General features: G+C 45.0%; 1 protein-coding gene across 2 annotated transcripts in view; it reads left to right on the top strand.

Moving 5' to 3' along the window:
* The window catches only part of KPNA6 (karyopherin subunit alpha 6), a 41,728-nt gene extending 17,148 nt beyond the window's left edge, over positions 1 to 24,580 (top strand). The window contains exons 2-15 of one of the 2 annotated variants that reach the window (XR_004643578.1): positions 1,131 to 1,270; positions 3,103 to 3,198; positions 3,560 to 3,659; positions 4,085 to 4,179; positions 5,178 to 5,309; positions 5,538 to 5,626; positions 7,602 to 7,701; positions 9,539 to 9,702; positions 10,639 to 10,717; positions 11,488 to 11,613; positions 12,237 to 12,364; positions 14,971 to 15,149; positions 16,801 to 17,249; positions 23,500 to 24,580. Coding sequence is in view for 1 of the 2 variants with exons in the window: in XM_034753908.1 (XP_034609799.1) it covers positions 1,131 to 1,270; positions 3,103 to 3,198; positions 3,560 to 3,659; positions 4,085 to 4,179; positions 5,178 to 5,309; positions 5,538 to 5,626; positions 7,602 to 7,701; positions 9,539 to 9,702; positions 10,639 to 10,717; positions 11,488 to 11,613; positions 12,237 to 12,364; positions 14,971 to 15,149; positions 16,801 to 16,988 (1,616 nt within the window). In the remaining variant the exon portion in view is untranslated. Of the gene's footprint in view, positions 1 to 1,130; positions 1,271 to 3,102; positions 3,199 to 3,559; positions 3,660 to 4,084; positions 4,180 to 5,177; positions 5,310 to 5,537; positions 5,627 to 7,601; positions 7,702 to 9,538; positions 9,703 to 10,638; positions 10,718 to 11,487; positions 11,614 to 12,236; positions 12,365 to 14,970; positions 15,150 to 16,800; positions 18,596 to 23,499 lie in introns of those variants that run through there. The other variant, XM_034753908.1, reaches the window with a different exon arrangement.
* Positions 24,581 to 27,010: the final 2,430 nt, after the last annotated feature.

Raw genomic sequence — 27,010 nt, 5'->3', positions numbered from 1 at the left:
TGAATCTGTACTTGAATACCAAACTTTTTTAACCCTATTGAGGCAGTACTATGTTTGCATAAACTGGATATCACTGAGAAACTTACATAGTCTTACCTCTGAGTTCCTCTTTTGCCACTAATTAGCAATAATTGCTCTCCCTGTGCCAAATACAAGAATGTTTGTTTATTTCTGTGAATCTAGAGTGGAATATGTAGGCACCAAAGTTTAAAATATTATGAAACAAATGACAAAATAATTAGAAGTGCTTCTCAGAGCTGAAAACCATCAAAATAGTCTAGTTCTTTGGACAAGCCTGGCCTACATGCCATTCCCAGCTGAATGATGTGTTGCATGCTTGTAATTTCTCTTAAAGGGCCTGGAATTAGGCTGAAGTTTGTTTGAAGTGAATTTTGCTGGATTGTTTGAAGTCTAGACAAGGCATAAGACCTACTTATGTTCACCTCTGAATGGTTTGGAGTTGTGCTTGTGCTGTTAAATTTATGGAAGTGTGAACTTCATAAATTGCAAAGTCTCCCTACGTTACAACATAAAATGGGTCTAAATGGAATTTCTTTAACTCCTAACTCAGTGTAACACCTTCAGTGCAGAGCAGGCTGCTCTGAAACGTCTGAGTACATGTTGTGGTTACTGGTCATCAAATTCTTAACACGTTGGCCTGCTGTAGAGGATGTGGGGTGGGGAGGAGAGGAAGAATAATCTTCTTTGAAGGTGCTGTTTACACCTGTGATTATAGTACAGTGCAGGTACTCTTGGCACAATCTAAAGTATTGAAAATCCAGGTAGCTTCAGGCTTGCTGTCTGAGGACAATGGTGTAGTTCAGTGAGTACTAACCTCACACAGTGAGAAGTGTGCCTCATACAGTGATGTGCAGGTCCAGGTTGCTTTTCAGAGTTGTAGATATGTTTGCGTCTAGCTGAGAACATTCTCACACTAATACGATAACACACCAGTTGTAGGTCAGTAATGCCCTTTCTAAGTTGGCTATCTAAACTGCAGCTTATGTTAAGAGATTGTTAAACTGAACTATTCTGTGCAATGGCACACGTGTGCCCATTTTCCTTGGGGGAGAAGGGCAGTATGACTGCAGTGAAATCTGATCCTACTTTTCGGGTTTCTTCTTTCATAGAAACCATGGCGAGTCCCGCGAAGGATAAGGATAACTATCGAATGAAGAGTTACAAAAACAAAGCCCTAAACCCTGAGGAAATGCGTCGGAGAAGGGAAGAGGAGGGGATCCAACTACGCAAACAGAAACGAGAGCAACAGGTAACCTGCTGGAGGGGGATGTTCAGGGGCTTAATTCGACCAGAAATGCTGTTACCCAGCAGTTGCCCCTTCAAGGGGCCAGCTGATGAAGAGTTGATGGGTCATTTTTCTCTTTCCCCCTCTCTGGGCCCCTTCGGCATATGGATGTGGAATGTTGCTGGTTTGTTTTCCACACCCTTGTTCAGAATGTGGCTCCTTCGGAGAACTCTCTGCTCCCTGTGGGACTCACAGGTATTGCACATGCTGCAGATGCAGTGTTCCAGATACCACAGTGGAATTCTGTCTGGCTTTCTGTGATCATGGATAAGGGGAAGACTTCCTAGATCTCGTATCTTTTGCGGGGGGGAGGGAGAATCTAAGGACTTCACGTCCAGCTAAAAAATGGCACTGCCTGCTCTTGAGGAGCAAGAAGAACAAGTAAATGAATGGGCTGCAGCTTTTCCTTGTCCTTGGTATTTTTTTTAGTTGGAGTATGTGAAAATGAGATACAGTAACTCCTCACTTAGTCACCCCGGTTAAAGTTGTTTCGTTAAGTCACTATTCAATTAGAGAACATGCTTGTTTAAAGTTGTGCAATGTTCTAACACCCCTCGCCTCCTGCTCGCCAGAGGGCCCCGTGGATCAGCGCCTCCCCCCTCCGTCTCTGTGCCTCCTGCCCGCCGCTATCAGCTGTTTTGTGGCGTGCAGGGAAGTTGGGAGGAAGGGGGGACGAGTGAGGATAAGGCATGCCCTAGGGAGGGGGCAGAACTGGGCAGGAAGAGGGGAGGCAGGGTGGGGCCTTGGGGGAAGGGGTGGAGTGGGGGTGGGGCCTGGGGCAGAGCCAGGGGTCGAGCACCCGCCCCCAGCAGTTTGAAAAGTCAGTGCCTGTGGCCCAAGAAGCCTATGGCTGTCTCCAGCTCTGCAGGGATCTAGAGGCCCAATGTCTCTGTGTACCATGCAACCTGGCAGATTGGTTCTCTTAGTGACTGGTCTCCCCAGCACCCTTTGGGAGGTAGGGGGATTAATTGACTAACTGGGTCAGGCATTTGTGTGATCTGCTGCTCCGAGGCCAGCAGAGACCTCACCACTGGGTGCTGGGGAAGGATGCAGCACAGTGTCCCTTCCTTCCTATGTGCTGCCTCTTGCCTGCTCTGCCTGGCTCCTGTGTCAAGCCCAAACCCACAGAGCTTGCATGGGGAGGACTCTGCAGGCCTAGGAGTGGGGGTGTTATTGGCCCACACCCTCACCAGAGCTCTAGGGCCAGAGGATATTCACTTACCTAGCCACAGCTGAGAGTCAAACCACATATAATGTCTTTTGTCTGGTGAAAAATATTTCCCTGGAACCTAACACACCCCCACACCTCCCTTTACATTAATTCTTATGGGGAAATTGGATTCACTTAACATCTTTCCTCTTAAAGTCACATTTTTCAGGAACATAACTACAATGTTAAGTGAGGAGTTACTGTAGCTAGGACCACATGTAGAACTGGCAAATGCTGCAAGCTTCCCACACAGCTCTACCTGTGCCTCAACCCTGGGCCACAACCTGGCTCTTCTTTTCTAAACTCATTGGGCCAAGTTCCGCACTTGCCTATGCCATACAGTCCCAGGGAAATCCATGGATACTACTAAGGGTAGGACTTGGTCCACTCTTACCAGGATTCATAGGTCAAACTATTCTGCAGAAGTGCTAAGCTAGCGTGTTAAGCTGCCACTCCCTTATTAAGTTGCCCTTGGTCTAGCACATGGCATATTTTGTTTGTGGAACAAGACTGCCCAGTTGCGATGGCTCTGTCAGGCATTGCCTTGTGACCGATACCACTCACTCTGGTTGTAATCTCTTTTCAGCTATTTAAAAGGAGAAATGTGGAACTTATTAATGAAGATGCTGCCATGTTTGATAGCCTCCTCATGGATTCCTATGTCAGCACGGCCACAGCTGGGGTAAGGCTTCTTGAGTAACGTTGTCCCTCCCTTACAGACTCTTAATTCTGTGGATCACAAAATCAACAAACTTTAACCCTTTACAAATGCATAGGTACCATGCCCTAGTACTCCTTAATTCACTACCCTTCGTAACCCCATGTACTCATCACTTCTACGACTATTGCAGATGGGACTCCAGTGAGTTTTAAAAGCCTTCCAGGATTAGACTTTCAAGAGTAGTGTGGTCCTGACTTGGATTAGTCTTCAGATCAAAAGGATGAGCACAGGATTCTGGTGATACTAAGTTGTTCTGATTTTTGAGGTCTGCAACCATAAGTTTGGAGTTGTGGTTCTGACATTGTGTTTCCTGCCGTCTTAGGAGGGAGTGATCACGAGAGAGATGGTAGAGATGCTTTTCTCAGAGGACCCTGATCTGCAGCTAGCGACCACCCAGAAATTCAGGAAACTGCTCTCCAAAGGTAAAAGCAGAGCGCCTTTTCTTAGCTAGCTCAGAAGCTCTCATAGGTAACTGTCTGAGCTGTCTGAAGCACTTAGCACAGTCTTGGTGCTGTACAGAGAATTAATAACTTTGGGGGGCAGAAGAATTCCATCTAATGTCACTTATGCCCATTGCCATGTCTGTTCCTGATTCCCACTGGATGGGGAGGGAATACCAAACCTATATTGACCATTAGTATGGTCTTTTACTGGCTTTTCAGCATTTAGAAAATGCTCTGACTTACAGCTGGGTGAACTGTGGAAATAGCCTTCTTCTGGCTAGTTGCTTTGTCAGCTCAAGTACAAGTTAAAATTGTTGGCGTGGATGATTTAATGCAATGAACTTGACCTCCATATTCAATTTAAATGTCCCTACTGAGTATTGACCCTGCCTCCTCCTTCCTAGAGCCGAATCCTCCGATAGATGAAGTGATAAATACTCAGGGAGTGGTGGACAGGTTTGTTGAATTCCTGAAGAGAAGTGAAAATTGCACACTACAGGTAAAGGAGAGTACCGTGAAGGATTCATATTGTGAATAAAAAGCACTTAAATAAGATGACACTTCAGAGCTGAGCAGTGTGACTCTTACAGCAGCGAGCAGGCAAAGGTGGTATCTTAGAGCCCAGAAGTTGCAGAGCATGAGCCTCTTTGAGGAGTCGCCATTTTCTCACATCCAACTGGGGGTGTTATGACGATGGCCATCTACTTCCTTTTCCTCCAGGAGGTCTCATGTCATAGGGATCAATCTCCAAGGAGAATTTAATGGGAGCTTAGCCATTAGTCACTCGTGAAAGCAGGCAGCAAAGGGAGATAAAGAGCAAAATATGCAGCTCTGCCTCACCTGGGGCTCAATAACAAATGCCAAACCTGTGCTGGTATCTGGGGGAGTGGCACGGGATAGAGTTGGCTGTTTGAGTAGAACAATCTCTTCACTTCCCACCCTATACAAAGATCTGGTCAGGAACTCTTCTGGGCCACCTTGAGACTGCATTCCTCATAGTGGGGAATGGTCTGAGGCTTTGGGGTGTGGTGGTGGTGAGGTAGTGCTTTCCAGCCTGACCACTGAAAAGTGGAAGTGAGCTGCAGCCTTGTTAATCCCGTGCTGAGAAGAACGGCAGTCTTGGCGCAGAGAGGAGACACGTGTGCAACTGCTTCAGTTTTTCAGTGTCAAAGACCTGTAAAATGATATTCCCTTTGCTTCAGGTGGGTGTGGGCAGGGTCTCCCTTGGGTAACCCAAAATCCACCCCCCTCCTAAAAAAGCTGTAGATTTCCCTAGAACTACCATAGTTGTGCCAGAAACTAGCGCGCTCAGTGAGCAGCCAGATTATGGAGGAAAACTTGTTGTCTCGTAAAACAATTCCCCCTGTAGACGTGAGAGCCCAAGATGAAAGGAGGATAGGCCAAAATCCACAGCTAATGTTTTGCTCTGGTTAGGGTTGTTGGGCTTCTGCCATTGTGCAGCTGTTGTGTAACCTATTACTGATGTGCTTGTTTCAGTTTGAAGCGGCGTGGGCTTTGACGAATATTGCATCAGGAACCTCCCAACAAACAAAAATAGTCATTGAGGCAGGGGCAGTTCCTATCTTCATAGAACTGTTAAACTCGGACTTTGAGGATGTCCAGGAACAGGTATGGTTCATTACAGTTTTCTGGGGATAGGCCGAGTGTTCTAGAAACTGGATTTCAACTAAGTGTTTAACATGCATGAAAGTGTTTGGCAAGCGGCTCCAGAGCAGGAGCGTCTGTCAGTTTGGCCTAGTTACTTGGAGTCATAGAAACATTTTCCTAGGACCGTGCTCCCTTCTTCCTCTATTCCGAGACTGTGTGAATGCTAAAACTGCTGCTCTTTCCTTCCAGGCTGTCTGGGCGTTGGGGAACATCGCTGGAGACAGCTCTGTGTGTAGAGATTATGTTCTTAACTGCTCTATTCTTCCTCCCTTGTTACTGTGAGTAGCCATGAACACTTGGCAATACAGTTCTTAAAGCCCCAATGTACTAAAGCAGAGTATCCTCTTGGTGTCCAAGTTGGGTGAACAGAACTACCTAAGTGTGTGTGTGAGTTGGGAGTCAGCTTAGCCTGCAAACAGGCATCAGATGAGTTAGCAGATGAGACTGGTGTCTGATACAACATGTCAGGACTTGCTAGATAACTCACCTTCTCACGCATCCTTACGCTTGCTGTGCACAGCATGAGCGCCTGTTGCAGAGTATGCCAGACAGCCCTTTCTGAAGTCACAGGGCCTATTTAGAAGTGCATATACAGTAAGTGCAGAGAACCCAAAGTAGGGTGACCAGATGTCCCGATTTTTATAGGGACAGTCCTGATATTTGAGGCTTTTTCTTACATAGGCTCCTATTATCCACCCCACCCCCTGTCCTGATTTTCACACTTGCTATCTGGTCATCCTAACTCAAAAATACAGCTACACTATAAACTTCAGGAACCTGTTAGTCTGTGGCACCTTTAAGACTAACAGAAGTATTGGGAGCATGAGCTTTCGTGGGTAAGAATCTCTCTTCTTCAGATGCAAGAAGTGAGGTTCTTCCCCACGAAAGCTTATGCTCCCAATACTTCTGTTAGTCTTAAAGGTGCCACAGGACCCTCTGTTGCTTTTTACAGATTCAGACTACCCCTCTGATGTTAGTCTGAGGTCTTCCCAGGGTTGAGGAGGAGGAGGAGTTTGCACTGTGCCCTCTACCTCTGTTTGTTTAACACTCAAGTCCTGACAGCTGCTTCAGCACACTAGAAATGGAGATGGGAAGATTCACCTAGATAGAGTGCTTTCAAGTATTAGCCATATTAATTACACTCAAAACTGTCTAAATTGCCCCATCCTATTCTGGGTGAACTGATGCTGCTTCTAGTGGCAAGATAAGAGCTTTGCCAGAGGTGGTGCAAGCAAGTCAACAGACTCTTCTTACTGTAGCTGCTGACTTCAGACTCCTAGAGCCTAAACTGGTGACTTTGCTGTCCAAGAGCTAAGGGATGGATTTTATTTGTGGTGGTGATTGTGACAGGTGCACAGAGCTGGTCATGGTTCAAGAGGAAAGTATCACATTTCCCCATCTTTTTTCATGCAGAGTCCTAAAAGCTGGGTGGGAACTTCTTGCTCTGTATAAACCATGAAGTGTTAGAGAACAAAGCTTCTAATTTCAACTGGAATTGCTGGGCCCTCTAAGAAGGTTAAAGATTTTGCTCTTTAAAACTGGTTTTCTCCTGAAATGTACTTTACTACAGGTTAAATCTTCTATACTATCAATGTTGGCAATGAGGTTGCTACCAGCAGAAATCCCAGTTTGTTGAAAGCATTTTCAAATCTTTCACCATAATTTCTGTACAGTTGTATAGTCTTGCCCCCCCCGCCCAAAAAAAAAACACCCCACCACACAAGAAATGGCATTTGATTGTATTGCAAATAGCTCTGTTCCTGGGTCAGTACTGAACTAGTATTCTGGAGGCCTAAAGCTGTTGATCTCTTCAGATGAGATCTAAAAATGAGGTCCTGATCATTTGTGGTAACTGAATATCCCATGAACCTCTTCATAAGAGTGTGGGTGCTTCTCTGGATGTGTTAGCCAAATTCAATTGTGGGAAATCGCATTCTGCCAACCTAAATTCCCCCTGCAATTTTAGTTGAAGATAGTATATGCTTCCTGTTCAGAGTTGTGCTGTTAAACAGCTATTGTTTCTGCCCTAGGGGTAGCCACAATTCATCTTTCTTCGTGATCCATGCGTGAGGCTCATGAAATATGCAACATTAGCATGATCTGAATTTTTCAGACCTGGGCTTAGCAAGTGGGTGCAGCTGTCTCGAACTTCTTGGACTCTTATTGCGTTCCTTCATATTGAATCGTGCTGGTTTACAGGCAACTCAAACTGACTTAACCTGGGAGTATAATAGCTGGTGGTTTTCTTTTTAGGCTCCTCACCAAGTCCACCAGGTTGACTATGACTCGAAATGCTGTCTGGGCCTTATCAAACTTGTGCAGAGGGAAGAACCCACCACCTGAATTTGACAAGGTGAGGAATGAATCCTTTCCTGTTAATGGGAACAGAAGCTGTTGTGGAGAGGGAACCCCAGCAAGACACTGAGGTCTGCTACCTCTAGAGGTTGGTCAGAAACATTCAGACTAAACATTTGTTGGCGTTTGCTGATCTCTGTCTAAACATCTGATGGAGATGGATGAAGTTCTGCTGGGAATAAAGCAGGGGCCTGATGGGACACAGGCTGCTAGGCAGCTTTTGAAACATGCCTGTTTCCTGCTAGCTTTCCATTCCTGGGCTCCTTGGCAGTCCACTTGCTGGACTGCCTCTGAGTCAGAGACCCCAAGGTCTAGACCAGGGTGGGCAAACTTTTTGGACCGAGGGCCATATCTGGGTATAGAAATTGTATGGCAGGCCATGAATGCTCACAAAATTGGGGTTGGGGCACGGAGGGTGGGTGGCTCTGGGTGGTGCTTACCTCAAATGGCTCCCGGAAGCAGTGACACATCCATGTCCCCCTCCCCCACCCCACCTCCTATGCGGAGGTGTGGCTGGGTGGCTCTGCTACGCACTGCCCTGTCCACAGGCACCGCCCTTGCAGCTCCCATTGGCCATGATTCCCGGGCAATGGGAACTGCGGGGGTGGTGGTTGGGGCGGGGGCAGCATGCGGAGCCCCCTGGCTGCCCCTATGCGTAGGAGCCAGAGGGGGGCTATGCTGCTGCTGCTTCTGGGAGCCGTGTGGAGCGGCCCCCGACCCTGCTCCCTGGCTGGAGCGCAGCAAGCCCCAGACCCCACTCCCCAACGGGAGCTTGAGGGCCGGATTAAAATGGCTCAGGGGCCGGATCCAGCCTGTGGGCCATAGTTTGCCCACCCCTGGTCTAGGCCTTGCAGGCTGCCCCAGAGCTGGGGCTCCATTCTCTTCAGTGAGAACTCAAAACTTTGGAGTTTGGTCCAAATTGTTCACAAACTGTGAACTTCAAAATATAGAACTCCTTCACAGCAGACTTACTTATTACCCAGGGAAGGCCTTCTTTTCTCCGCACCGCTTCCGTTTGGTGTCCCCGTCCTCTAAAAAAGATGGTCAGTAACAGCATGAACATTAAGCAGGACTGGAGGACCTTTACTCCCTATTTTGGTTAACGCTGTGGTTAAGGTCTGTTACTTGACAACTCCCTTGATAAGGCTGGAGAAGCTGCAATGATGGATAGTTAGAAATATGTGTAAGGCTGTGCACTGTTACATAGGTTACCAAGTATGGTGGTGACTGTTTGGGTAGCTGTCTGTCGACAGAACTGGCTGTTCAAGATTATCGAAGGGGCAGGGAATGAGGTGGCTTTCTTTCATGAGAAGAGTGCTTGTCATCCAAGCTGCAAACAGTCCAGCTGTTGCTCATTTTATAAAGAATGGTAAAAAGCTTATAACTGGATATTAGTTTTGGAGAGGGATGACCCCTTATATGCTGGGTTAGTGAGCGTTGGAGAGGCCCTGTTGTAACATGAATCTCCTTAGTTCACATAACCTTGTAGCAATGTAGAAACCTGTGTATCCAAAACTACCCCCATTACATCAACAATTCTCAACACTTTGTCAGACAACTGGCCCCTGAACAATATATGTAAGGTCCCATGTAACACATGTATGAATGGAAACTTTGGTTTCTGATGTTACTTGAACCAGTTCTTTGGTGCTGTTAATCGTGGTGGGTTTAGAAATCCTAGGTGAGAACCCCACCCGCCCACAGGATGGCATCCAGTTCATCATTCACACACACTGACATTTGGCATAGCTTGCACACAAAGCTGCCTTGCCTCTTCTGAAGGAACCTTTTCTAAACTCTTTCTCTGGGGTGGGGGTTGTTTGTTCTTATTTTAGGTGTCTCCTTGCTTGCCGGTATTATCCCGATTATTATTCAGCAGTGACTCTGACTTGCTGGCAGATGCCTGCTGGGCACTCTCCTACCTATCAGATGGCCCCAATGAGAAAATCCAAGCAGTAATAGACTCCGGGGTGTGTCGGCGACTGGTAGAGCTGTTAATGTAAGTGTGTTGCTCTGCATAAGAGGCAAAGATCTTGGACCGAACAGCCCATGTGACTATGGGTTTGTCTTGTGCTCACCACAGCACTAACGTTTTCAAATTGGTGCCCAATGGGCAGAAAACTAAGGCTGCTTGTGTCAGAGGGATTATCTAGTATCCTTGGATATATATGGGAATATGTGACATGGGTTGTGTTGGTCTATCGGACAGGAGGGAAAGTCTCTGTATAGTGCTGGAAGAGTAGCTGTAGTGCCTTATGCTAGGAAGAGCATGATACACCAAGACCATGCTGGTCCTGAGACTAGTCTAACCCATGAAGGGGCAAAGGCTATGGTACTGATGTCAGACTAAGACCGTACACTGTGCTACTCTCCTGCTTTAAACTCCTCTATGGAAGCTTAAAGTAATCTTTTGTTAACTCTATTATAATGTTAGAAGAAAAGGATCAATAACAGAATAAATACAGCACTTTCCAAAGAAACTTGTCTTTTGTTGACACTCCTGTAATATTTATCCATTGAACAATCTGTAGTCATTGCTCTATTTTAGATCTGTTAAGTTTGTGTGTTGTCTAATGCAGATGGCTTTCATTTGCATTGCATCTTGAGGGTTTGAAAAATAAATGCATTTTCAGGAGTGTTCTGGTTACTGTTAATTGGATGCCACAACAGTGAGGAGGGGCATGAAAGGCTAAAGTTAGGAGTGATTTGAAGGTGACAGGAAGTGGTCCATGATGAAGCTTATGGTTGTAAGAGGACCAAGAATGTTCTTATGGTGACACAATCCTTGCTCTGTCAGTGACGGTCTTTGGTTTCGACACATGTTGCTGTGTGCTTCTGATGGTGGAATTTTAACTAAACGGGGGGTGAAGAGGGTGGAGGGATTCTGTTACAAAGGGCTTGGACTGATGTTTCTTTCCCTTCCTCTTTCTTGCAGGCACAATGATTATAAAGTAGCTTCTCCAGCTTTGCGAGCTGTAGGCAACATTGTGACGGGTGATGACATCCAGACCCAGGTGAGTGGGATGTGACTAGGTCTTCTCATATTCAGTGTTCGAGCAGGAGGAAGCGTTAAACATGTCTCGGATAAAAACCCAAATCATCACTAAGAGGAGGGAGTAAAGTTCTCATGACAGATCTGCGCTCAGGTTTCTAGGCTTGCCACTAGAAGATGAAATCTAGCTTAGATCACCCACCCCTTAATCAAAACAGGAATGGCTCAACCTACAGGGTTGCCCATAAGATGAATTGAGCCATGATGGCATGGCTCAAGATTTAGCTACAACAACAAAAGTCCCTTCTGTGTATTGGTGCTTGTGAACAATATAGTGTATACAAGTATCTCATTGTAGCCAGTGTTTGTGTAGGGAGACAAGTCTCAGGACTCCAGTCATGGAAACTTCTCATTTCCAGCATCCAAGAACTAGGGATGACCTATTCTGCCGCCTCCTCCTCCTTGAGCTCTGCTACAACAGGAGATGAGGAGCAGGATGCAGTGGAGGGAGGCTTATCTTCTGTCTGCCTCCTGAACCACACACAGTGCATTCCTGGTAGAACACTTTGCAATTGGCATGTCTGATCCTACACATGCCTCTGAGATAGGAAAAGCATTCTTTTCCTGCTGCTGCCTAATGGAACACCTCATTCAGTGGCAGGAGTTTCTGGAAAATGTTGGAAGAAAATATTTTTCCCCATAAGAATCCAGTAAAGATGTGCTGAAAGTATCCACACTATGGAAGTGGAGGAAGGCAAATGGTGTCATCCTATCCTGTACTCTTCTCTTAAGGTGATCCTGAACTGCTCAGCTCTGCCTTGCCTGCTTCATTTATTAAGCAGCCCCAAAGAGTCTATCCGGAAGGAAGCTTGCTGGACCATTTCTAACATCACAGCTGGAAACAGGGCTCAGATACAGGTAAAGTTTCCAGAATCCTTGCCAGGCCCACCTGCAACACTCTTGGATCCATGGAGCACCATTAAAACAAAGCTTATGTGATTCTTAGTTGGTGTTTAAAGGCCACATTTTACACCTGGACTTCCCTTTTTTCTCTGGTTATTTGCAAGCATAATTAGTGGTGGTGTTCTACTTGACTGCCCCCACAACAATAGTTAGACATGTAAGTGACACTAACTGTGCCCACAAATGGTGCCTGGTCTGAAACATGCTCTAAATGTCTAATCACTGAGTGAGCTTGGGGAGATGGGGATTAATCTGCCTCTTCATTGGGGTTCCAAAGTTCAGATGTATACCTAGAATAATGCCTTTCAATTGGTGTACAGCATTTGATTGTAATTATCCTTTCTAAGGGCCTAAATCCAAACAGATGCACACAGTGACCAAAGACTGACTTTGGTATTGGTGCAATAATAGGAGATTAAGTTCTTGGATAGTAAACTTAATCTTACACTTACAGGACATGGTAGGAGAAGCAGGTGGGGGATCACTGAAAAGGTTATAGGTTTCTGTTCCCAGAGCCTGCTAACTTTTTAGGAATCACTTGGCCTGTCCTAAATGCTGCTTCTCTCTTCTTCCTTCAGGCAGTCATAGATGCAAACATTTTCCCAGTGCTGATAGAAATCTTACAGAAAGCAGAATTCCGCACAAGGAAAGAGGCAGCCTGGGCCATCACGAATGCGACATCAGGAGGAACCCCAGAGCAGATCAGGTACGTTGAGAGGCTGTTTTTATGTGTACTTTGTCTCTGACTCCATGAAGCTATAGCAAATTTGTACAATCAGTTTGCCATCCACATTTGTGGCCATCCATCCATCGACTCCTGGGTACCTTGGCCTTGAAAGAAGCTCCAAGACCTATTCAGAGATCCAGCATGTATTTATAGCTTTCTCTAGGCTCTAATTCTTTCAATGAAGAGACTACATTTTTGCTGTAAAGCCATTTGAGTAGGGATAAGTTACTGGTGCTGCTTCTGTATTCACCATCGAGACTATAGCTGTTGAGAACCAGAAGAGTCATTGTTCTTTGTTCATAGTTCAAAGTCCGAGCTATAGATTAGTGTAACTGTTTTTTATATAACTATGCTACATTTGAGGTTTTTTTTTTTTTAAACAGTATCTATTTAAAAATCTTGTTCCACACAAAGGATGCACTTACAAGTCTTTAGCATCTTGACGATGCAGTCTAATTCTGGAAGTATCTGGTCTGTGTCATGTACCTGACATGCATATGCTCACACTCCTGGCTCTGATACAGTTCAAAACCCAGTGAAGTACTTTAATTTCCTAATCCATCAGTACTTGCACTTGGGTTTAAAACCCTTTCTGATTTGCTTCATTCAAAGTACATGTCTATGTCTTTAAAACTCTGTTAAGCGTGCATCTAATAGAAGCAGCAGCATTACAAGGTGCCCCTATAACTTTGCCAGTATTGTGTGCTTTACCCAGGAAAAATGTAATATGGACTCTATGCAGGTGAATTAGTGGTGTTAACTTTGTTTTTCTGTAGCCTGTGTAGGAAATCATAGAATAGAATATCAGGGTTGGAAGGGACCTCGGGAGGTATCTAGTCCAACCCCCTGCTCAAAGCAGGGCCAATCACAGAATCACAGACTTTAAGGTCAGAAGGGACCATTATGATCATCTAGTCTGACCTCCTGCACAACGCAGACCACAGAATCTCATCCACCCACTCCTGTATCAAACCCCTAACCTATGTCTGAGCTATTGAAGTCCTCAGATTGTGGTTTAAAGACTTCAAGGTGCAGAGAACCCTCCAGCAAGTGACCCATGCCCCAATCTGCCCTGGAGGAAAATTCCTTCCTGACCCCAAATATGGCAATCAGCTAAACCCTGAGTATGTGGGCAAAACTCACCAGCCAGATACCCAGGAAAGAATTCTCTGTAGTAACTCAGATTACACCCCATCTAATTAATAACCCATCACAAGCCATTGGGCATATTTACCACTAATAGTCAAAGATCTATTAATTGCCAAAATTAGGCTATCCCATCATACCATCCCTGCCATAAACTTATCAAACTTAGTCTTGAAGTCAGATATATCTTTTGCCCCCACTTCTCCCCTTGGAAGGCTGTTCCAGAACTTCACTCCTCTGATGGTTAGAAATCTTCATCTAATTCTAGACTTCCTGATGGCCAGGTTATATCCATTTGTTCTTGTGTCCACATTGGTATTGAGCTTAAATAATTCCTCTCCCTCCCTGTTATTTATCCCTCTGATATATTTATAGAGAGCAATCATATCTCCCCGCAGCCTTCTTTTGGTTAGGCTAAACAAGCCAAGCTCTTTGAGTCTCCTTTCATAAGACAGGTTTGCCATTCCTCGGATCATCCTAGTAGCCCTTCTCTGTACCTGTTCCAGTTTGAATTCATCCTTCTTAAACATGGGAGACCAGAACTGCACACAGTATTCCAAATGAGGGCTCACCAGTGCCTTGTATAACGGTACAAACACCTCCTTATCGCTACTGGAGATACCTCGTCTGATGCATCCCAAGACCACATTAGCTTTTTTCACAGCCATATCACATTGGCGGCTCATAGTCATCCTGTGATCAACCAATACTCCGAGGTCCTTCTCCTCCTCTGTTACTTCCAACCCAGACAGACTTTTGCCCCAAATCCCTAAATGGCCCCCTCAAGGACTGAACTCACAACCCTGAGTTTGGAGGCCAATGCTCAAACCACTGAGCTATCCCTTCCCCCCCCACACACACAAATGCACAAATAATTTTGCAAGTCTAAATTTAAACAGATGTTGGGTATAAATCTTTCACCGTATCAGAGAGTATAAATACCTGGCTAATTATAGGCTAAATAATTTAAAAATATGCTGCAAAATTTAAGACCCATGCAAATGTCTTTTAAATTTCAGTGGAGTTTTTTGGTGGGATTTAAATAGTGCATGTGACTAAAACAAGCGATACAGATGACTCCAGTTTCATAGTTTACTTTGTGTCGTTTAAGCAGCTTGGACAAACCAGACTAGAACGTCAAAACTTGCCTGCCTATAAAGTCAGGCACCTTAATAGATCTGGATTCTGACTTCAATGGGAGTTGAGTGCTAACACATTGTAAATAAGGGCCCTGGTTGTTAGAGGTTAAAGGGTTTAATTTAAACACCCAGCTTGGAGAGCTAATGGTGAAAAGGATGTTACCTGTTAGGCAATATTTTTAAAATACAAATTTCCTTAAACCTGACAGTGTCCCTTTGAACCTAAATGCATGTCACAATGTTACTTAACCTTCCTTCTTGATAAATGGAATGTTTGTCTTCCCTGTGCCTTCTCTTCAGGTACTTGGTAAACCTAGGCTGTATCAAACCTCTGTGTGACCTGCTGACTGTCATGGACTCCAAGATTGTTCAAGTGGCCCTGAATGGCCTGGAGAATATCCTGCGGCTCGGTGAGCAGGAGGCCAAGCAAAGTGGCACTGGCATCAACCCCTACTGCAGCCTCATTGAGGAAGCCTATGGTGAGTGGCTCTCACTGGCCTTGCTGCTGTGACTTGTTCCCAGGAGGAAGTAATGCAGGATATGTGTTACCGCAGAGGTTCTCAAACTGTGGTCCGTGGACCACCAGTGGTCCATGAGCTCCATTCAGGTGGTCTGCAGATAGTTCCCTCTCAGGTGTGTGCCTGGGCAGCCACACATGAGAGAATGAAGGGCCACCCACCTTATTATGGAGCCACGCAAGCGTGGCTCCACTGATTAGGTGTCTGGACCCTGAAGAGGACGCACATGTAAGGTGAGGTGGTGGCCTTGGGGTGGAAGAGGGGGTAGGTGGGAAGGGGCAGTGGGGTGAGGCAAATTTGGGGGACAAAGGGCTGTGGTGGCCAGAGCAAGCACACTTTCCCCAGCTCCAGGGCTGCAGCTGCTGGGGAGAGACCCCCCTCCTTCCCAGTCTCAGCTCTGTGGTGAGGGAGACCCCCCCCTTCCCAGCCCCAGCTCGGGAGCTGCCATGGCAGGGGAGAGGGCACATCCATTGCCTTAGAAAGGTAAGACTACTGGTATTAAAACATGAGTTGTGTGCTTTTATTTGTAGAACAAAAGTTTAAGGTTTTTTTAATAAAGCGTTTTTATCCAAAGCGCTTTACAATAGTTAGCAAATGGTACAAACAACATTTGGAAAAATCATTAAGTGATCTGCCAAGACCCTCCGCAATTATCAAGTGGTCCGTGGGGGGAAAGTTTGAGAACAACTGTTAGAGGCTGCTTATGCTCTATTGTTGAAAGTGTTTGTCCACTTCCTCCGAACTTCAAATGGGTATGAGATGAGGGATGCTAGAAGTTGTGGATTAACTGCTGTTTTACCCCAATAGTTAGTCTGTATAAGCGCACACTCTGTGGCTTGTTGCATTCTGTGATTACGGGTCCCTAGGATGAGTACCAGGGAAGGTATAAGTGCCAAATGGATTCCTTGGACCAGAAGTCTCTTGCATCCAAGATGCTGGAGGTGATTGAAGATAAAGTTGGGGCTCTCACAAATTGGCATCATTGATGTCCCAAGTTAGGGCTGCCCGTCAGCAAAACGAATGACAATTCCATAATTTTCTTTTAGGTACTAACAAGACACCTGCATAAAAATCACTGTTTTTACAGAGCCCAAAGGTGTGCTAGTCACTTAATGAAAAACAAGAGAAGTGCAGTTCCTACCATGGAGAGATCACAGTCTAGTCTTGTCACTTCACTTCTCTTCCCACTTCCTCCTCTGTCTCTCCAGAATGTGAGCACTTTGGGGCAAGGACCTGTCTTCCTTTTTAGTCTGAAGTGCCTCATGCACTGTTGGTGCTCTGTAAATGATCTGGCCTGTGAGACTTCTGATTTGTGGTGTATCCTCCAAATAGGAACAACTCCTCATCTTACTAAGTTTTAATTGGACCCTTTAAACATGGGCTGGGAGAGAGATTCAATCCAAAAGCTCTTCTGGAGTAATGGAGCTAGTGTGTGTGTGTTTTTTTTTTTTTTTTTTTTTTTTAAGATATTCTAATTCTGGGCAAAATGCAAGCTTAACAAATGGTGGTCTTGTGGCCCCAAACAGTTGAAAGGGTGAAGGATGGATGGGGGCCGGGAATAGTATGGATGTTCTGATCAGTCTTGCCACATTCCATTTTTCTCTTTCCTAAGGCTTGGATAAAATAGAGTTCCTGCAGAGCCATGAGAACCAGGAAATCTACCAGAAGGCCTTTGATTTGATTGAGCACTACTTTGGAGTAGAGGATGACGACTCCAACCTGGCTCCCCAGGTAGACGAGAACCAGCAGCAATTCATCTTCCAGCAGCCTGAGGCGCCTATGGAAGGCTTCCAGCTATAATGTGTTCGGATGGGGAAGAACACCACAAACTTGCCAGAAATCAACTGGGAGCAGCCAGAGTTAGTCCCATTTCCCCCTCCTTACAAACGGAAGGCGCAAACACCCACGCCAACCCATTAGGAAACAGTTCCCCCTTCGAGAACAGCTAGAAGCAATGCTTTGCTCTCATGGAAAGAAGGGGATTTTTTTTTTTTTTTTTTTTTTTTTGCTGCTGCATACATGTCTCTAAAGCAGGCACCAAGGTGGAGGAAGGACACGGAGGTAACAAATTGCACCTCTTGTTTTAAGTTGTGGTGATCTTTCACAAATATTGTGTCACTTGTTACCTCGGGTACTTAAATGAAATTTCAGTTGGGGAGGGGGGGACACAAATCAAAAGTTAAGCATTCTCTTCTCTGACAACATTAATCCTGGAAGCTAGGGTTGATCTATTTAATTTTTTTTTTTTTTTTGCACATCTTACTCTTTGTTAAAGACTCTAATCTGCCAAGAGCAAAGTTTAGCCCCTCACCTTTTCACAGCTCTCCTTCAGTGGACCGCGCCATTGGACATGGGCCAAGTTCCCCTTGAAACATACTGTAAATGGACAAAGGAGAAGTGGGAAGACTTTTCCTGGGGAGGCATTTTTTCCCGTTGTTTAAATTTTTTTTTAAGAACTGTTATTGGTATTTAAAAAAAGAAAAAAGCAACAAAACCCCAAAGATGGTAATTGTGAAGAGGTGGGGAGATGTTTTGGTGGTCTTTGAAAAGAGGAAGCACAGCTGCCATTGCACGGGCTTCACTTGCATTGCTACTGATTGAAGTCACAGAACTGTTGAAATGGTGAAACCCATCTTCATCTTTACTTGAAAAATTTTTCATGAAAACGTGTATTAAGATTTGGATTTTTTCTGAATGGATGGGGTGGGGGTGGATTGTTTATTTTATGGGGTGGGGAGGAAGGAGGGCATAGCTACACTTGACAGGAGCATTGTGTGCAGTGTTAACTCCAGTAGCAAAGGGCCTGAGTTTTCAGGATTACTTTCTGCTCACAGTTGGATCATGTACATTTTACTTCAAAAGGAAGAGTCAAAGCTCTGTATTTTTTATATATTATATATAGGTAGATATTTGTCTAATTGGCTTCAGAGAAAAATATATATGAAATTTCTGTAATTTATGTAAATAGAATACTGTGAGGCAGGTACACCTGGAAATGATGGTCTATGAACTCACTCACTGGTTGTCCTGCTTCTTTTCCTCTGTTTACTCACGTACTGTACAAGCAAACATAGATTTGTCTTAAACTCCTTTTCCAGATTGAGTTTACTTAGCCAAGAGTGATGATAAACACAATAGGCTATGGAAAACCCAAACAATTTTGGGATTTGAGGGAAGGGGATGGGGGAAACGTGGTTCACCAAGGTGTCTAATAGACTCAGTGTGTGCATCCCCTCCCTGTTCTTGCTGTCCTAAGCAAGTGCAAGTTTGGAAGCCTTTGGGACTGGGAATTTCAAGAGGGTAAGAAACAAAGCATGGTGCCAGTTGTTGTATGAAATCAAGAATTCCAATTTCACAAGTCCTTCACGTTTAAAAATAATAATAATAAACAACATCTGTGCATTTGACTGGTGGCTGGCTGTGGCTAGAGTGATCTCTAAATGTGTAAACTTTCTTTATCACTTGCTGCAGTACAAGTTTGGGGTGGATTATTTAATATTAGATATAGCCTTGTGGCTCATGTGTGAAAGCTTGGCCATGGTGTACTGGAGTGCTGTGCCATTGCAGGATCTGGAGAAGCCTACCAGGGAGCTTGGACTCCTAGCAAGCACGTTAACGTTGGAACCTTTGTTTATCTGTGAAGAATGAAACTGAATATTGTATTTTAAAAATGTATTAAGGTTTGTGAGTTAACTCGACAAGCCACTTACATTAGCCCAGTGGCTCACTCACATGCCTCTGGCTAGTGTGCATCCCCTCCCTGTTCTCTTTAAACAGAGTGGGGAGAAATGCTTTTGTCCGTCCGCTAAAGCAGTGGTTCTCAAACTAGGGCTGCCACTTGTTCAGGGAAAGCCCCTGGCAGGCCGGGCTGGTTTGTTTACCTGCTGCATCCGCAGGTTCGTCCGATCGCGGCTCCAGGCCAATTGGGGCTGCAGGAAGGGTGGCCAGCATGTCCCTCAGCCCATGGCGCTTCCTGCAACACCCATTGGCCTGGAACAGGGAACTGCGGTCAGTGGGAGCTGCGATTGGCCGAACCTGCAGATGTGGCAGGTAAACAAACCGGCCCGACCCGCCAGGGGCTTTCCCTAAACAAGTGGCGGCCCTAGTTTGAGAACCACTGCTCTAAAGCTTGGGTTAGCTGCTGAGAAGGCTTTTGTATTGAGGCTTTTATGAAAGAAAGGTTCATTGTGTAGTTCAATGTAATATGTATTGGGGTAGCTTGTTAAAGGAGAGCATGCAAATTAAAATCTCTTCTAATGGATCCTTATGCAGTTGATGGAAGATGAAGAAATAAGAGATCTGGATTTATATTCAAATTCAAGCCTTAAGCAGAAGGCAAGTCTCAAATACCATCAGTATGATGGCAGAGTATATTCCCAGATTCTGGGATGATCCTGGGGTCAGCCTACCTACAATCTAACTGGTCCAGTCTCATTCAAGAGTCTTGGTTGCCTCGAGATTTTTTTTCTCCATTTAAAAATATCAGTGAGCAACTGAGGGTTAAGTGAAACTTACACACATGGGTGTTCTATCTTTCTCCTAATCTTTTTTTTTTTTTTTTTTTTTGTGGGGGGGGGGCGTGTGGGTTGCTGCTATTTTTCCTTCTGCTTGTAGGCCTTTCAGCACTAGCATCAATGAGGGGTTTCCCATGGCCATGCATACGGTACTTTGGGTTCTAGGACGTACCCTAAAGCTCGGTTGTTGCACTGACACCTTTCCCTCACCTCTTCTCTTCCTGTATCTGCAAATAATCCAGCAGTGTATTTGGAAGAGAATTAGATGCTGTAGCAAACTGCTTTGCTGGGATCATTGAAACTAAAAAATGCTGCCCTGAATTGATGTATAAGCAGGCACCCACTTTGTGGAGAGTAGGAAGAGAATGTGGATGGGTAAAAAGGAGGATTGTTCTCCTGCATGGCTGTTTGGGAGACCTTCAGGGGCTGAATGTAGTAGCCAGGCTGCCTGAAAGCCTGCAGGTGGGGTGGGCTAAATCTGCAGAATCAAGCTGTTTATCAGTAGAAAATAACCCGTTTGTTGAATAGGAACTGCTATCAAGTGAAGAAGGGCTTCAGAGGAACAATTCATATGATCTGTTTCATGGAGACAGTGAAATTCACTATGGAATTGAACAGTTCTCCAATCAGTAAAACCTTATTTTAAGCTTAGGGTAAACATATTCAGTGTCTAATTTTTTTTAACTAACTAGTCTCTGGATATTCATATTGTATTTGAAATTGGATCTACAGCCAAGGGGAGTTAACAACTTTGAAACCCAGAACTGGAGAAGACTTGTGTGGGACTCTCCTGTTTCCCTCCTCCTCAGCTCTCACAGTCTCCCATCAGGCTTAGTCTGATATCTGGTCAATAGTGAGCCCCATCTTGCTTTTACACTTCCAAAAAGGCTCCCTCTTTGGCCAATGAAAAGCAGTAATATATCCCTTCCATAGACAGGTTCTATGTGGAAGGCCTTATGAGATATGTTCCAAAGCCATCTGTGACCCCATGGTCCCTTAACTCATGAGGGAGACATTCTTGGAGCTGCTATTCCACCAGTCAGCTATCTAAGATATTATATGAACCAGAGTACTATATTAGGTCTGTGGTGAAGAGAACATATCCTTCCAGGATAGAGCCTGATACCTCCATGGCTTTAGGACTGCATCTCTATAGCAAAAAAGTAACCAAACTAGGTAAGATCTTGATTCATCCACAATCTTAGTCTTCTGATGTCAATCACTTAAAAACCACAGTTTTATGTGTTCTATGCATTACCTCGGGACCATGCAAAAGAAATGAAGCTCTTTACTCCATTGGAGCTTCTTCCATTCATTGCAGCATGAAGAGGCATTTGGATCCGCTTTGCAAGATCACTTTTTTTTTTAAATGAGACTTTTGGCTCCTGAAATAAGATTGAAGTGAAATGATGTAGAACTACCTAACAAACTTGTGGCAAAAGCTGAAGCAGTAGTAAGGATGGCTTTTTGTTTAGCGTGGTCCTACTATATTCCTGCTGTGAGGAAGCTAGCTTGCTTTCCTTGATAGAGAGCCATTCCTACACACAGCCGTGAACTATTGTCTGAATTACAACTCAAACCTTCCCTTAGCAACCACAGAAACTAATACTTAGGCCCAAGCCACCCGTCGAGGTATTGCTCCTTCTTATAATTAGCTTGACAGCTTTTCATAGAAAATGGTGGATAATTGGTTTACCAAAAAAAACTTGCACCCTGCTCTTCTCTTCTCTTCTCCCCCCTCCATTCCCCCCCCCCCAACAAAAAAAAACCCAAAACAAATCTTAAGGGCATCACTTCCTGCTGTCTTCTGAATCTGAACTTTACAACTGGTATTCGGGAACAAGTTTTTGGCTTTTGGAAAGCTGCTCTTGCAGAGTACAGGAGCATCCATGCTGATGTCAACCTTGTTGAATTTATGCTAAATGTCTGTAGATAAGCTCTCTCCAGAACCTCCACAAATGCTGTTCTGGGGGGTGTCGCTTGATTTTTAACACACCTTCATACCTTCCCCCCCTCCGCATTTAAGCTACTTCTGTTTTTCTCAGCTCTCACAAGTGCCATTTAGATCTACAAGAGATGTTGAAATGTCAGCATTCATCTTATAGGTCGACTTCTATTTTGAATTACTGTTTTGTTAAACAATGTATGGCCTTTTCTCAGTATTGCACTGCATATAGTAGTTGCACTACAGACTCTGCCAACCCATTCAGTTAACCTCAGTGCTCCTTTTGTGCTGTCAGCAACTTGGGCATCATAAATCCCGTAGGTCTGGTGTCTACTTCTTACACTTATCTTCTGGGACCACCATCTCTTAGCCTCCAAAGTGTTTTGGGAGCACCTATTTTATTTCCTGCATACTATATTGCTCAGTAATTGTGCACATCTAGCATACCTCCTAGTGTGGCGTACCCAGTGGATGCTAGCTATCAAAACTAGCTCTACCATTCTCGTTGTGTAGGGACTTCTGCCTGTTGGCAGTACCTCCTTTTTATTGGTTACCCAGAGCAATAGCACTACAACTCAGCGCAAAAGCAATATCCACACAGAACACGTTGGGGATAATTTGAGGAAGGGTCGCAAGCAAGCATGCAATTAGTTAACTGCTAATGTTTGGGTTTCTCTGGTCTCTAGTACATGACTAGGGCAGATACCTGGTACAACTAACTCTCTTCAAGTATTTAGCAGAAGTTTAATCTGTGCAGTTTACTGGATCCCTTGCCTCATAATTGTCAGATCTCTGCAAGTTTCATAACTTGAAGCACTCTTGAGGTTTTTTTTTTTTTATTTCTAGACCAGCCTCTTCAACACGATACTGCATTAAACAGCACAGCCTCTTCTCTCATTGGCTGTCTTGGTATGTTTTCACAATCCAGCAGTTCAGCTAGGTCAACATTCATGTGGTTCTTTAAAGGGTGCCGTAAAACTTCAACTACAACAGTGTCACCCCAAGGTGTCCCAAAGGGGATTATAACACTGCAGTAGCAAAAAATGGAAGATCCATGGATGCAGAGGCCTTGTATAGTACTAAAAACTGATCCTAATTCTAGTGTTAAAATGGTCTAAATCCAAACTGACTTCAGCTTGGCTCTGTATTTAGCCAGGTTACAGATACTTGCTAATATGTTGCAAATTACCAGTGATGTCGTTAAGCAAACTACTACTTTCTCTTAAAATTCTTTGATCAGAAAACAGTCTTAAGGCTGCCCACAGTAGGTACCATTCTGTCCTCCTGTCATAAAAAAAAAATGTGAGGCCCTTATCTCAGTGGAGTTTAGGATCTTCTCAGCCAGGTGTAGAGACTAAAATCTCCATTGTCACATTTCCTAATCCATAAGCATTGGGGCCTGTATGCTATGTTGTAAAGCAGCACTAGTACTGAGCTTGCATTCCTGACGGCAGTCTCATTCTGAAAACTGAATTGCATCAGACTGGTGTGACAGACATCTCCAGATTAAGGTGGTGATGGGGCTAGAGGCTGCTGATTCATATCAGTGTGATCCCTTTGGAATTACTCATTTTAGGGCAAAGCATCCCAGGCTTCTAGTATCTTCATCGGTTAGAGCATTAGAATTTAGCTAGTCAGTCTAAACTTCTAGTTTTTCCTCCTTTGGGCCCTGTGTTAATGTCATCTTGAATACCTTATCGCTTCAGTTTGGGGCTAAGATTTCATCCTCTTACTGTGTGGAGCTTGGGCTACTTCAGTTAACCTAAGGCAAATAAGCTCTCTGCATTTGATGATCATGGGATGTATATATCCTTCCATTTAAGACTTGACCTGTGCTTGGTGTCTTATATAGATAGGCGGTAGCAGCAGTCAGAACACACAGCAGCTGTCTGCACAACAGAACTGGTGCAGTGACTTCAAAAGAGCCATAATGGAGGTGGAGCTCTTCATTGGAATCCTACTTTCCTTTCCTTCACTGGAGGTGCAGATCTAGTTTCTCTAGTAAACGTGAACTCCTGCTTGCCACTTTACCATATCTGTAATAAATGAAAGGTAACTCCAGCGTGAATAAGCCTTTTATCAGCACAGGTCTATGCAAACTCCAAAATAATCCAACTGAATATTTTTGTTTTGATACAGCCAGTGTTACAACTGATCAGGATTTTAAAATTCATTCTGGGGAGCACAGGAGGAGAAGAGATGGGTACAGCTGTCAGACCTCTAGCTACAATACTGGGCTGCAGTAAAGACTACTGGAGAGTGGATAGTATTTTGGAAACTTTCCTCATCAGTTCTGGATCCTTCCTTGGAACAATCCAGGGACCCAGAAACTGAAGATGTCTGTCTTTTTTTTTTTTTTTTTTTTTTATTTTAGAAGCAAACTGTTACAGGCCCTAGAAATGGCCTTTTAAAAGGCTTATTCTGCTGCAGTAACAGTGCTCAAAGCACTAACCCATATGAAGCCAAACCCTTGGGGTGGAGCTGATGCTGTGTTCTGATTTTGTTGTTTTTTTTATCAGCTCATGTGTGGGTTGTGTTATGAAACCACTAGTGGGCATGGCACAAAAAGGAGGAATAGAAACGGTGGTTAGTTTACCTAAATCTGAAGTCTGGGAATGGGACTTCAGGATGTAGCCACATCAACAGCCAAGAGTGATTCAACCTGTTTTGTCCCCCCCCTCCCTCCCCGCGCATTTCTTTTATAAAAGTCAAACAACTCTGGCTATTTTTCCAATGTGTGGCCCTTTCGAGGTACATTATAGCTGTACCATGGTTGGTTGATAGGCCTTGTGAGGATACACACCTGACTCTAGTGTGGATTAGTATGATGTGTACAGATTAGAGATCTCTACACATTCAGAGTTGAAAATGTATCGAAGTTTCCAACACTGTCATAGATACAATGCAAAATAAAGAGTCTGTTCCAAAGCTGCTCTAGGTGCTCAATCTGTCTGGATTATTTTGAGTTTGTCAATGTGGGGCTCCTGGCAGCTGGGCTAAGATGTGCCAACACGATGTCCACGTATGAACAGAACATCCCACTACCAAAAAGCTTACATGCCAATCTACTGGTAAAATCATTGCCAAGCAATGAGTCCCTAACTGCAAGGAAAACTCTCCAAAAGCTTGGATCTGCATAAATGTTCCATGTGTAAAAAGCTGACGTGGGCAAAGGACCCCTTTGCAGGGTAAGCACATTTCCCTCTGTCTACCAATAATATTTGAACTGTGCCAGCTCACTCCTTGCCTATTACTATATTGGGATCAGCCTGTCATGCCTATTTCACTCTAACCCCAGAGCAGGAGGAGGAAAAAGTACTAATCAAAGCAGTCTTCAAACTCTGCATTCTGTCCTTTCCACTCAGCTGGGACCGAGGTGAAGGTCTGAGCATTCCTAGCCCTAGGAGACCATTTGTAGTAAGACGAAGACCAAAGTAAAGGTAGTAAACACTACTTTAACCATCCTATATCCCATACTGTTGCAGATGGCATGTAGGCAGTACTGTGGAAATGGAGAAAGGTCGCTGCCTCAACATGCTTACACTTTAAGTTACCCAACTAATTCATTCACAGGGGCAAGGTTTAATTAAACAGTACCAGGCATATATTGTAGAAACTTTCATACAGGTTACCTGGTCCAGCAGTAATTAAGTGCTGGAGTTGCAATTTTCTTCCAGCCTTAGTACAGTAGAACCTCAGTTATGAACTGACCAGTCACAACACACCATTGGGAATCAGAAGTACACAATCAGGCAACGGCAAAAAAAAGCAAGTACAGCACAAGTACTGTGTTGAATGTGAACTACAAAATCTAAAAGGTAAGATTTTAAAAAGTTGACAAGGAAACTTTGTACTTGTTTCACTTCTTCTGCATAGTAAAGTTTCAAAGCTGTATTAAGTCAATGTTCAGTTGTAAACTTTTGAAAATCATGTTTTATTCAGTTACAAACAACCTCCATTCCTGAGGGGTTCATAACTGAGGTTCTACTGTATGTCAAGACTGATGTTGTCTTTAGACAAAATGTGGCCCTCTATTCTCTTGGTTACCTTTGCTGAGTAAGCAGTATGGTGCAGCCCCGACCTGTTCCTATGGTTCCTGGGCATCAAGTGTACACCTCGGCCTGCCATAGTTGCAGAACCAACATATAAAGGGTAAGGAATGCAATTTCCACCTTAGCGAACATCAGTTTCATGTTTGTAGGGAAGGGTGCAGCTGTTCCCCAAACAGCTTAACAGCCACTCCTATAACTCAAACTTCCTTTGTGTAGGAGCGAGGGCTACATGGCCTGGCCTATGTCTGTCTCCATTAGGTCATTTTTCTTGATTTTTATCAGCGGCACCTATTTGCTCCAGACTAAGGCTGCCCCTCTACCTGCAGTGTAGCTTAAGGCATTTGAAGCTGTGCTGGGGTGTAGGTAAACTCTTAACATTAAGGTGGCAAAGTAGCCTTTGCCTGTCCTTTAGGATTGCCACCTTTTAAACTGCACAAAACCAAACACCTTTGCTACAGCACCTAGCCCATCCCTTCCCTAAAGCCCCACCCCTACACTCACGCTCTCTACCCCCACCCAGCCTCACTTTCACTGGGCTGAGGCAGAGGGTTGGGATGTGGGAGGGAGTGCAGGCTCTGCAGTGGAGGCTTTGGAAGGGAGTTTGGGTGCAGGAGGGGGTTCCGACCTGGTACAAGCTTGGATGTGGGAGGAGGTTCAGGCTCCATCAGGGCAGCACGCACTTCCGGTGCCTTCCAGTCACTGGTGCAGCAGGACTAAGGCAGGCTGCCTGCCTGCCCTAGGTCCCTGCCGCTCCAGAAAGCGGCCAGCATGTCTGGCCCCTAGGCAGAGACGCAGCCAGGCAGTATTGCACACTGCAGGCACTGCCCCTGCAGCTCCCATTGGCTAGGGTCCTGGCCAATGGGAGCTGCAGAGCCAGTGCTTGGGGCAGGGACAGCGCACTGCAAGAAGCCTGCCTTAGCCCTCCTGACTTTTAACAGCCTGGTCAGCAATGCTCATGGGAGCTGCCAGGGTCTCTCTTTGACCAGGTGTTCCAGTTGAAAACCAGAGGCCTCGCACCCCTGTCCTCCACCCACCTCGGGACTAGCCTGTAATGCTTGTCAAACACAATCAACAAAAAAGCTGCCTTTTCCACTCCCTAAAGTGGGGGAGGAGAGAGGAGAACTAAACCTGCTGCTGAAGTTATGGTTAAGAGATATTACAGCAGCCAGGCTTGTGCATGAGGCCTCCCCTCTCCTCACAGCTCCCCCACCCCAGGGCTTGTGCCTCCCTGCCCCCTCTCCTCACAGCTCCCCCACCCCACCCCAGGGCTTGTGCCTCCCTGCCCCCTCTCCTCACAGCTCCCCCACCCCA

The sequence above is a fragment of the Trachemys scripta genome, chromosome 20, assembly GCF_013100865.1.
Source record: "Trachemys scripta elegans isolate TJP31775 chromosome 20, CAS_Tse_1.0, whole genome shotgun sequence".
Classification (NCBI taxonomy): domain Eukaryota; kingdom Metazoa; phylum Chordata; order Testudines; family Emydidae; genus Trachemys; species Trachemys scripta.
Note: the sequence above shows the minus strand (reverse complement) of the source record. Positions and strands in the feature narration are given on the sequence as shown.